The sequence below is a fragment of the Pituophis catenifer genome, unplaced genomic scaffold (genome assembly GCF_029215685.1).
Source record: "Pituophis catenifer annectens isolate HBS135680 unplaced genomic scaffold, rPitCat1.0.hap2 SCAF_11, whole genome shotgun sequence".
NCBI lineage: Eukaryota > Metazoa > Chordata > Lepidosauria > Squamata > Colubridae > Pituophis > Pituophis catenifer.
In genome coordinates, this window is record NW_027256891.1 from 15,115,643 (window position 1) to 15,128,126 (window position 12,484).

The window sequence follows — 12,484 nt, forward strand, 5'->3', positions numbered from 1 at the left end:
ACACATGTGGGACGGGATTGCACCAGGGCGAGTGGGCAAGTGGGCCACTACCGGTTCGCCCAAATTGGTTCGAACCGGCTGAGTACCAGTGTTTTCTTGAAGATTTTCCTAACAATTAGAAGGTTGATCTTTGGTAAGCTCACACCTTCAGTGAAGGGTAGCAGAATGGCTTGCATTCCCCCCCCCACGTGAAACAGTCTAGCCCTTGGGGGTGGGATGGGGGGGCTGGTTTTGCCAAGAGAGAGTTCTGAATAGGAAAAAAAAAAACCAGGACATGCATCGTAAAAAAAGCAAGGTTTTAGTAAGTTTAGGACATTAAAAAGGTAAAAGTTCCCCTCACACATATGTGCTAGTCGTTCCCGTCTCAAGGGGGCAGTACTCATCTCCGTTTCAAAGCCGGAGAGACAGCGCTGTCCGAAGACGTCTCCATTGTCATGTGGCCGGCATGACTCAACATCAAAAGCACATGGAACGCTGTTACCTTCCCACCAAAGGTGGTCCCTATTTTTCGACTTGCATTTTTTACATGCTTTCGAACTGCTAGGTTTGCAGAAGCTGGGACGAGTCACGGGAGCTCACCCCATTACGCAGCACTAGGGATTCGAACCACTGAACTGCCCACCTTCCGATCGACAAGCTCAGTGTCTTAGCCGCTGAGCCACCGCGTCCCATATTAAGACATTACTTTGTCTGAAATGGTAGAGCAGAGGGTTGGAGTAGAAGACTTCCAAGATCCTTTCCAACTCTGTTATTCTTTTATTTTGTAATTTGACTGAGCTGAGTGATATTGAGAATAAATGTCTGGATCTTATTATTCAGAATTCTCTTTCTTGTATGTTCATTACATCATTTCATTTGTTGTTGTGCTGTTTTTTGTTTTTGTTTTTGTTAAGACTTGAATTAATACATATCTACATTTCTTCCTAGTGTGTCTTACTACCCCTTCAGAGATGCTGGGACCAGCATGCCAAAAAGCCATAGAGTGCCTTTTTATAAGAACATCTGTGACACAGAGAGCGGAAGGTAAAGAGTAAGAATGAATACCCTATTGTTAACTAATACGTGAATTATTAGAATCTTTTTTTAAAAAAAAGAATCAGGGCATCAAACCAACTGGGTGACCTTGGGCCAGTCATTCTCTCACAGCCCTAGGAAAAAAACAATGGTAAATTGCTTCTGAAATCTTCCCAAGAAAACTGCAGGGACCTGTCCAGGCAGTTGCCAGGAATCAAGACTAATTTGAAGGCATTCCTAGGGTTACCAGGTCTGCTTCCAAAATATAGCGGACAAGCGGGGTGGGTGGGTGGGTTAAGTAGTAAAAAAATTAAAAAAAATTACAATTAAATTATATATTTTCTTACAAATATTTTAACACACCATTTTAGGTCAGTCGACACAAGCTACAATACATTTTAAAAATGTGAACTGTACATAATTTTATAATATATTTTTATTTTAATCTCATCATTAATTTTTTCGGAGAATCGAGTTCAATGGATATTCGATCTTTGTCTCATTCTAACTGATGAAAAAAAAAAGACAAAACGCGATTCTCCTATCCTTATTCTCTTAGACTGTACAGCTTTAGACTACGTACCATTTCATCATAAAGCTTTTGAATAAAAAAAAAATGTCCACTATTTTGTGAAAAAAAAATAGTGAACATAATGTGAAAAAAGTGGACTGTCTGCTCAAATAGTGGACACCTGGCAACCCTAGGCATCCCCACCCAAAAAAGTAAAATTTCTCCTAAATTTAAGGTCCCCATTTCATTGGCATCCTTCAGTCTCAAGAGACTATGGTATCGTGCTCTGGAAAGAGGTCCTAAAACAGCATCTGGTGTGACTAAAAAGGCCAATTCGAGAGTGGCCATCCCTTCCACACTGAGGGCAGATACATTCTGTCCCCTGCCCAGATCCCAGATTTTGCTGGTTCCGGGACTGCCTCTTTGCCTCAAGTGTCTCTTCGAATTGGAGAAGGCCATGCTGCGTCTTTAGCCTCCAAGCTGAACGATTGGAGGTCAAGGTTTCCCAGTTGTTAATGTCTATTCCCAGGGCCTTTAGGTCCCTCTTGCAGATATCCTTATATCGCAGCTGTGGTCTCCCTCTAAGGCGCTTTCCCTGCACTAATTCTCCATATAGGAGATCTTTCAGAATCCGACCATCTAAATCCGTACCCATTTATCTGTGCAATTATCCTACGCGGTAGGGCAGTCTAAGGAGTCTGGAGGAAAAAAGGACTAGGAGGGTCAGTGATGGGTTTCAATTTTTTTTTACTACCGGTTCTGTGGGTGTGGCTTGGTGGGCATGGCAGGGGAAGGATACTGCAGAGTCCCCATTCCCTCCCCACTGCAGGGGAAGGATACTGTAAAATCCCCATTCCCACCCCACTCCAGGGGAAAGATACTGTAAAATCTCCATTCCCTCCCCACTCCAGGAGAAGGTTACTGCAAAATCCCCATTCCCTCCCGATCAGCTGGGTGTCAACTTGCAAAGCTTTCGAGTTGCCATGAGCAGGAGGGAGGGAGAACTGAAGTGAATTCCATACATTCTTCCCGACCGCAATCAGAAGGAGGGTGTTAGGTTTCACAGCCAGCCAAAGTGGTTAATTGGAGAATGTGATTTATGACATGGCCAGAGAGGAAGGGAGAGACAGGGTCATAGGGGAACGTAAATCTACGTAGGATCAGTCCTAACTGCATCCGAGTATTGCCGGAATGTTGCTCCTAATAAATGAATATATTTCCTTTGAAGTTTGGATCATGGCTCGTGAATTAATTAGGGCATCTTTCGGAAACTTGACACTGGGACTTGGGAGGCAGAGAATAGATGGGGGCGGGGCCAGTCAGAGGTGGTATTTACTGGTTCTCCAGAACTGGTCAGAACTTGCTGAAACTCACCTCTGACTAGGGGTGACATGGGTCCCGTATTTGAGGGGCTGCCACAATGAAGAGGGAGATAAAGTTATTTTCCAAAGCACCAGAAGGCAAGACAAGAAACAGTGGATGGAAACTATTCAAGGAGAGAAGCAACCTGGAATTAAGGGGAAACTTCCTAACAGTGAGGATAATTAGAAGTTGTGGGTGCTTCATCATTGGAGGGGTTTAAGAAGAGACTGGACAACTACTTGTCTCAAATTGTATGGGGTCTCCTGCTTGAGCAGTCTAGAAGATCTCCAAGATCCCTTCTAGCTCTATTCTGATTAAAGCCACAGATTATTAATCTTCTGGTCTACTGTTTTTACAATATCTCAAATCATCCTGCAGGTGGCATCAGAGTCATTTATTCCTTGGGTGCTTTTATTATAGACTGCCTTTTCTAAAGATTTTGTGGGGGATTCATTCATCTTACAGCGGGTGAAGAAGAGTCTTATCTCAGAACTTGTAGAATTTGCCTGAATGAGTAGATGCATTGCTTGCACGTTGTTGACTTTTTTTGCAAGGAGAGGATGAAGTGAGATGATCTTGCCTAGAAACCAAGTTTGAGTATCTGATCTATAAACATGATATTTAACAGGGGTGGAATCGAGCAGGTTCTGACAGGTTCTGGAGAACCGGTAGCGGAAATTCTGAGTAGTTCGGAGAACCGGAAAATACCACCTCTAACTGGCCCCACCCCCATCTATTCTCTGCCTCCGGAGTCGCAGCTGATCAGAAGGGAATGGAGATTTTACAGTAACCTTCCCCTGGAGTGGGGAGGGAATGGAGATTTTACAGTAACTTTCCCCTGGAGTGGGGAGGGAATAGAGATTTTGCAGTATTCTTCCCCTGGAGTGTGGAGGGAATGGAGATTTTGCAGTATCTTTCCCCCAGGAGTGGGGACAGAATGGAGATCTTGCAGTATCCTTCCCGTGGAGTGGGGTGGAAATGGGGATTTTGCAGTATCTTTCCCCCAGGAGTGGGGACAGAATGGAGATTTTGCAGTATTCTTCCTCCAGGAGTGGGGATGGAATGGGGATTTTACAGTATCCTTCCCTGGAGTGGGGAGGGAATGGAGATTTTGCAGTATTCTTCCCCTGGAGTGGGGAGGGAATGGAGATTTTGCAGTATCTTTCCCCCAGGAGTGGGGACAGAATGGAGATTTTGCAGTATCCTTCCTGTGGAGTGGGGTGGAAATGGGGATTTTGCAGTATCCTTCCCCTGGAGTGGGGTGGGAATGGAGATTTTGCAATATCCTTCGCCCAGGAATGGGGATGGAATGGGGATTTTACAGTATCCTTCCCCTGGAGTGGGGAAGGAATGGAGATTTTGTAGTATTCTTCCCCTGCTACGCCTACCAAGCCATGACCACCAAGCCACACCCACAGAACCGATAGTAAAAAAAAATTGAATTTCACCACTGATATTTATGATAACATGATAACATCGGAAGTTGTGGGAGCTTCATCACTTGAGACTTTCAAGAAGAGATTGGATTGCCATTTGTCAGAAGTGGTGAAGGGGGTTGGACTAGATGACCTGTAAGGTCCCTTCCAACTCTGTTAATCTAATCTAAGTATTATAGTGTTCAAAATTTCTTTCTCTTGCAGGAATTTTACTGATTCCGAGGCAAAAGATCTCCCTGCTTCCTTTGAACAGAAGAATTTTTCTAACTATGATTCAGATCCCTCTGCATCAGGGTAGGGTATATTGAAGAAAGACAGGGATTTTTTGGGGGATGGGTGGGAAATGTTTCTTCTAGCTTTTCAACATATCAGATGTCACATTCGCTATTAAGCAATGCTTCCTCTGAAATGTGTATCTCTTTTGTCCCCCTGTAGCAAAGGCCTCCTCTTTGTGAAACAATCCATCAAAAGCATGGAATTGTCCTCTTCTCCGCGTTACAACAGGTGAGGAAGCCAAAGGGAAGGCAAGCCAGCAATTCTTTTTGCAATGCCGAAAAATCCTGCGTCAATCAGAATTTGCTTGTAATGTTTTTAGTGGGCTCATAATTAGCTTTGGGTTCTCTTATTATTTTCTCCTATTATTGTCACATTAGTACTTTATGTTCACTCGTGTCTTCTTCAGCATCTAAATGCCATGCAGAGCCTTGGTGGCGCAGCAGACTAAAGTGCTGTTAAGTAGCACCAGCTGCCTGCAATTACTGCAAGTTCAAATCTCACCAGGCTCAAGGTTGACTCAGCCTTCCATCCTTTCGAGGTAGGTAAAATGAGGACCCGGATTGTGAGGGCAATAAGCTGACTTTGTATAAAAAAGAACACCGCTTGGGGGGGGCGGGCCCCCTGAAAGCCCTACTAAGCAGGTATATACAAAAGTATGAAGGCTATTGCTTAACGCATTGTAAGCCTCCCTGAGTCTCTGGAGAAGGGCGGCATATAAATCGAACCAATAAATAAACAATAAATAAATAAATGCATGCCAATGGTCCCTCTGTGGGGGTCCTTGGTGCTCTCTGAGATTGGTAGTTTTCTTCAGAGGTTTCATTTCCTAACTAGGTAATAGCATCAGTGCTGGAATGGAATGGAATGGAATGGAATGGAATGGAATGGAATAGAATAGAATAGAATAGAATAGAATAGAATAGAATAGAATAGAATAGAATAGAATAGAATAGAAACAGAATAACAGAGTTGGAAGGGATCTTGGAGGTCTTCTAGTCCAACCCCCTGCTTAGGCAAGAAACCCTACACCACTTCAGACAAATGGTTATCCAACATCTTCTTAAAAACTTCCAGTGTTGGAGCATTCCCAACTTCTGGAGGCAAGTTGTTCCACTGATTAATTGTTTTCACTGTCAGGAAATCTCTCCTTAGTTCCAAGTTGCTTCTCTCCTTGATTAGTTTCCACCCATTGCTTCTTGTCCTGCCCTGAGGTGCTTTGGAGAATAGCTTGACTCCCTCTTCTTTGTGGCAGCCCCTGAGATATTGGAACACTGCTATCATGTCTCCCCTAGTCTTTCTTTTCATTAAAGTAGACATACCCAATTCCAGCAACCGTTCTTTGTATATTTTTGCACGGTAAAGGAGGAAGAGGACTTTGGGGTTCTTAGTGCTCTCTGAGCTTGGTAGTTTTGTGGCAAATGTTTCATTACTTAACTAGGTAACATCATCCATGCCAGAAGGAGTGGGGTTTTCAGAGTGGAGGAGGAGGAAGAGGGCTCTGGTGCTGTTGTGGCTCATCAGCAGCCTGTGCAGCTAGTAGCTGATTCCGACAGCGAGGAGGCTGGTGTGGTGCTGTGTCAGCAGCCTGTGCAGCTGGCACTCGAGTCGGACAATGAGGAGGCTGGAGAAGATGTGGTGCCAGAGGTGGGGATTCAGCCAGGGCCTTCAGAACCTCCAGAAGCTCCCATAAGTGAAGAGGAAGAAGAGGAGGAGCCTCTTCTCGATGCACGGGTGCGCAGAGCTGCCAAAAGGCAGGACTGGTTCCTCTAGAGGAGGTCTCCTTGAGAGTAAGGCTTGGGGCTAATTGGCCACTCCCTTAGCCTATTTAAGGAAGGACGACGACTGAGGCAATTTGCAGGGAACAACTTCTTTCCCTCTTTTTCGCGTCTTGATCTTAGTTCTCTGCAGATTGCTTCTGGGCTTTCTGCCAACCATAGTAAGATTACGATTATTTATTTTTTGGATTCTTGTAGGTTGTTAAGTAAGTTAATTAACGGCCTTTGTTTGAAAAAGACTGATTTAATTTAGTAAACTAAGGTTTGTACAGACTTGGTGTGTGCTGCGTTGTTTGGGGTCCGTAGCTGGGGCAGAACAGGTGCCCTTGGTGCTCTCCAAGCTTGGTGGTTTTGTTACAGATGTTTCATTACCAAACTAGGGAACATCATCAGTGCTAGAAGGGAGTGGGGATTTGCTCTTATTTTTATATACCAGTGGCTTGCCCCATCAGTGTTGGTGGGAGTGTTCTTGATGATTCAGCAAGTGGCCTCTCTGTCATCTTTCTGTCTTTCTGCAGACATAATTTATGTCAGGGTGTTAAATACAAGTGCATGCAATAGTAGGCAAATTGCTTTGAAGGCTTCTGGGCTTTTTCATCTTTCATTAAACGTTTCCTCTTTGTCCAGCATTTTTTTAAAAAATTTTGCTTTCGGATGAAATGTCTTTTCCAGAAAGACATCACGGAATAATGCAGCATTCTATCAAACACTATGTGGCTTTTAATGTTTGGCTTCCTCACTAATCGTGAGAAAGCGCTGTTTCAGGAACATTTAAAAAAAACAACAACCCAACAATATCTCCTGAATTTAGTCAGTAATTTTTTTTAAAAAAAATCTTGCGGTGTAACAGTGATAAGAGTCTTCACTCTTTCCTTCCCCAGTCGCAGCCTGGTTGACTTGTCTGAACTGGAGAATCCAAGCTACAGCAGTACCAGCTACCTGAATAACACATCTCCCAAAAGGTAAAGCCAACCTTTGGCATATTGCTCCTGTTTGTGGTTTGATATGGGATCCCTTCCAAAGCAGTATGAAGTTAGAAGCATGTTGACCACTGTCTTCCTTCTCCTAGGTCTCTGGAAGATATTTGCACTTACTGTGGCCGAGTAATCCGCAACTGTGCCAAGATATCTATTGAGAACCTCAACATCAGCTGCCATGAATACTGCTTCAAAGTAAGGATGCGCCTGATAAATGTGGTATTCATGGAGCTATGAAGGGGGCGCCAGTTTGGTATAGTGGTTAAGGCACCAGGCTAGAAAGCAAGAGACCATGAGTTCAAGTCCCACCTTAACCATGGAAGCCTACTGGGTGACTTTAGGCCAATCACTCTCTCTCTCTTTCTCAACCCATCTCACCTCACAGGGTTGTTGCTGTGAGGGGTTCTGACCTAGGCTTCCCAAGAGCATGAAGCAGACTCCTTGTCCCGACAAAAACCCATTTTTATTAAATTACTGTGAATTCCTCTCATTCACATCCAGCAAAGTCTTGCAAGGGAGAATTTACAGTCACAGACCTTATCTGGCTTGGAGAGCTGCCAGGCCGATATCTTCAAAACTTGGCAAGGAGTCCTGAACCAATTAAGCAAACTAATTGTCTCTTGCAAACTCCCCTCTTCTTTCACTCTTTATTCCCTATCGGAGGGGACATTCACTGTCCACCTGTGGCTTTACTCCTGAGTCAACCCTTGTTCTTTAGCTGTTCCTTCTCCTGGCAGTTCTGCGCATGCGCACACTGGGAACAGGCTCCAGCTATTTTTCTGCCCCACTGATGTCCGACTCCGAAGGCAGCTGATACCTGTCATAACGGCCCTGGCCCCCTCTCTGCCTCCGATGCAGAGCCCTCATCAGAGCCTTCCCCAGACTCCAGGACTGGCCCATGTTCCTCCCCAACCTCCTCACTGTCTGTGTCTGCCACCAGCTCCGCTGACCGCTGGCGGGCCACAACAAGGGGAAAATAAGAGGAGGAAGGCATGTTGGAATTGAGTTGAGTTCTTGATAAAAGTAATAAAGACAGGATACCAATAAATAAGTCGGGAGGAGAAAGTAGGTGGGAACCTTCACTCCCTAGCTGCATAATGGGATGTCCTCATCACCAAGTCTCTCATGTTCTGTCTGACCTCCTAAGCTTTAGCCTGTGAATTCATGCATGATCTGATTCAGTCACATGGCAAATACATTACGGACGGAGCCCCTGGTTATTTGTTAGTTGCCTTGCTGAGAGCAGTATACATTTTATATAGGCATGCAAAAGACATGTCCACAGCTAAGTAGAGAGCACTTATCTTGCTTTTTCCTCTCGCAGTGCGGAATCTGCCACAAGCCAATGGGAGATTTCTTGGATCAAATCTTCATTCATCGGGATATTGTCCACTGTGATAAGTGCTATGAGAAGCTCTTTTAGGTGAGCATATTCTGCAAGGGTTAGAGATCTGGAGATGTGGGGATATTGGTAGAGGATCCTGCCTAGAACACAGAACACAGAATCATAGGGCCAGAAGGGACTTTGGAGGTCTTTTAGTCCAGGGGTCACCAACCTTTCGGACCTCAGGGACCACTACATTCATAATTTTAAATCCTGCAGACCACTAATATGATCTGCCTAATGACCAGCTGGGTGGGCATGGCTAGGTGGTCATGTGACTGGGTGGGCATGGCCAACTCGATGTCACTCATGTCAAGGGGTGCCTCGCCAGCCTCTACTCGCCCCTCCCCTTCCAGCCACTCCTTGCCTGCCTGCCCGGGCACTTTAGGGCCTCCAACAGGAAGCAGTTGTTGGAGCTAAGCAGCCACCACGAGAAAGAGTTGGCAAAACAGCTCAGTTCAAATTGGATCTGACCGAGAAGGAGGCTCAGCAGAAGCACCACACTGAGGACTAGGAGCATAGGCTTTCCAAGCAGAGGGAAGACCTGAGAGAGTGCAAGGCCAGGTACCGGCGCCTGGAGGCTCAGCGGGCTGAGATGGTCAGCCAGTTCCAGGCCATGATGCTGTCTCACTGGAACAAGGTCCTCCGGCTCTTCGCCACCAGTGGCGCTTCCCTCCAGCCTTCGCCCAAAGCCCCACACCAGGAGGCCGAAGCAGACCCCAAGTCGGAATTTCTGCCCCCCTCTGACCCGCACAAAAAGACCCCGAAGGGGAGACTCTCTGCTGCAACACAAACATTCATTGCACGTGTCCAGCCCAGGGGCCGTAGTTTGAGGACTCCTGCCCTCAAAGAGCCAAGGTGGCGTAGTGGTTAGAGTGCAGTACTGCAGCTACTTCAGCTGACTGCTAGTTCAGCAGATCAGCAGATCAAATCTCACCGGCTCAAGGTTGACTCAGCCTTCCATCCTCCCGAGGTGGGTAAAATGAGGACCCAGATTGTTGGGGGCAATATGCTAATGCTAATGCAATATGCTAATATGCAATATGCTATATGCTAACTTTGTAAACTGCTTAGAGAGGGCTGTAAAGCACTATGAAGCGGTATAGAAGTCTAACTAATAATAATAATAATAATTTAGTGCAATATAAAAAATGCCAATAATTTTTCTGTGGACCACCAAAATTATCTCACGGCCGTGGACCACCAATTGGTGACCGCTGTTCTAGTCCAACCCCTTGCTCAAGGCGGAAGACTTATGCCATCCAAGTCAAATGGTTGTCTAGTTTATTTTTGAAACCTCCCATGATGGAGCATCTACAATTCCAGGAAGCAAACTACTCCATTGATTAAAGGTTCGCACGGTCAGAAAAGTTGTCCTTATTTCTAGGTCGGATCTCTCTTGAGCAAGCTTCTACCTGTTGCTTGTCAGTCTAGCTCAGTGGTGGGTTGCTCCCGGTTTGCACCGGTTCACAAGAACCGGTAGTCAAAATTTGTAGTAGTTCGGAGAACCAGTAATAACATTGGCTGGCCACGCCCCCGAACCGGTCCCCGGCCCGGTCGCCGCTCGCTTACCCCGTTCACCTCATCAGACGCTTTTTTTTTTTTTTTACTTTTAAAAGCATTTTTTCTATAACCTCTTTGGCTGAAAAAATGCTTTTAAAAGTAAAAAAAAAAAGCCTCTGATGATCGTGCGGCTCAGCTGAGATCGTCAGAGGCTTTTAAAAGCATTTTTTTCTGCAACCTCTTCGGCCGAAGAGGTTGTAGGGGGGAAAAAAATGCCTTTAAAAGCCTCTGGCGATCCCAGCTGAGTTGCCTGATCGTCAGAGGCTTTTAAAAGCACTTTTTTTTTCCTGCAACCTCTTAAGGTTGTAGAAAAAATGCTTTTAAAAGTTAAGAAAAAAAAGTTGACCATGCCCACCCAGTCACATTACCCCCCACCAAGCCACACCCACAAAATAAGCCACGCCCACAGAACAGGTAGTAAAAATTTTTAGAACCTACCCGTGGCCTAGCTGATGTGTTCCCTGTCCAATTTTCTCCTTAGATTCCATGGATTGGACCAGTCTGACCGAAGAGACGCCTGCCTTTATCTGTCTGCCTCGGTTCTCCTGAGGACTCTTTGATCCAGCAAGCATCCTCTTCCCCAGCCATCTTCCTCCTTCCTCATCTTCAGGCAGGCCAAGTGGTTTACATTCAACAATGATGAAGTTAACTCCTTGAGGATGACTACATCAGGAAGAGGATGTCTTGCTGCCTGAGTTTCAACTGGCTGCATTTGGGGACTCCTCCTCAGTCTTTCGTTGCTCGTCCAGAAGTCCTTCTGTCCTTCCTTCCATGATGGCCTCGTGGCTTCGTTCAACTTGGCCAGCAACCGATAAAAGAAGGCTTTATATCAGGAAGGAGAGGAAGCAGGATCATGTTTTTTTTAAAAAAAAAAGAAGGAGAGAGGTTCAATCATTTTTATTCCATTTATCCCTGGGAAGTCTTTAGCCACAGCTAGGAAACGGTCAGTTCCAAAACAGGTGCCTTGAATGCAAAGGGTTTTAAAATGGATGTGCAAAATTTTTTTATTCCAAAGGTATCCAAGGCATCAGGCACAAAACACCGGGTTTTTTTTCCAGCCATTTCGGGAGGTTTTTGAGCTTGGAACACTCTTAGAATTGTTTGAAGTAAGAATTTCAATGTTTTGCGCACCTCTAAGTTTGTCTTCGGGCATCCCTGGGACCACGCATCAGGCATTGAGGTTATGTCTTCTGCAGGTTGTTTTTTTTTTTTTTTAACCATGGACTGAGGCTGATGGGATTTGGAATCCAAAACGCCAGGGGAGTCATTATTTTGAATATCCTTGTTTTACCCAGAGAAGAAATTATTGAGTTAACTCAGGGGTCAGCAACCTGCGGCTCCGGAGCCGCATGTGGCTCTTTGGGCCCTCTGCTGTGGCTCCCTGTCAGGTGATCCCACCATTGGTTGGCCCCGCCCCTCGCCCTCCCCTCCCAGTCATTCCTCTCCTGGCCTGAGAAGGTAAGGGCGACGGCGGGAAATGGAGAAGCGGCCAGGAAAGAGACAGAGAGATACAGAGAGAGGGGGAGAGACAGAGAGACAGAGAGAGATACAGAGAGAGAGAGGGAGGGGGAGAGAGGGAGGGAGAGAGGGAGGGGAGAGAGAGATATGTCAAAAGGATTTTGTGGTTCCCAGTGTTTTTTAATAACTAGTTCTCTGCCCTAATGACAGGCTGGGTAGGCATGACTGGGGGGGGTCATGTAATTGGTGGAAGTGAATGACATCGAGTTGGCCATGCCCATCCAGGTTTTGTGGCTCCCGGTGTTTTCTTTTCTGTGGGAAACGGGTCCAAATAAGGTTGCAAACCCCTGAGTTAACTCAAATGTTTTTCAAACATGGCAAAAATTTTAAAATGTGTGGATTTCAACCCACCCACCCCCTGAATTCCCCATCTAGCATGGAATTCTGGGAGTTGAAGTCCTCACAATTTAAAGTTTCCGAAGTTTGGAAAACATTTGAATTAAATGGTCCAATTGTCCTATTTGGTATTAGGCAGCGTCTTCTGTCTACCGCTGCTGTATTTTTCCCCTCCTATCATAATTGTCTCTCTGGGGAATAATTATTTTATAAATATCATTGATTCTGTTTGAGATTATACATTCTTCATTGTTGGGAAATCAGTTATGGTTAATTTCTTAGCTATTTGTATCATGTCTCTACAGGGATAATAAGCCTATATGTGAGATAAC

General features: G+C 45.3%; 1 protein-coding gene across 1 annotated transcript in view; it reads left to right on the top strand.

Annotated features, from left to right (window-relative positions):
* Positions 1-11,781, top strand: part of ZNF185 (zinc finger protein 185 with LIM domain) — a 67,484-nt gene extending 55,703 nt beyond the window's left edge. Inside the window, exons 20-26 of the mRNA XM_070951937.1 lie at positions 928-1,023; positions 4,528-4,617; positions 4,759-4,827; positions 7,256-7,336; positions 7,444-7,546; positions 8,676-8,774; positions 10,780-11,781. Coding sequence (XP_070808038.1) covers positions 928-1,023; positions 4,528-4,617; positions 4,759-4,827; positions 7,256-7,336; positions 7,444-7,546; positions 8,676-8,774 — 538 coding nt within the window. The 3' untranslated portion in view covers positions 10,780-11,781. The remainder of the gene's footprint in view (positions 1-927; positions 1,024-4,527; positions 4,618-4,758; positions 4,828-7,255; positions 7,337-7,443; positions 7,547-8,675; positions 8,775-10,779) is intronic.
* The last annotated feature ends 703 nt before the right edge of the window (positions 11,782-12,484 follow it).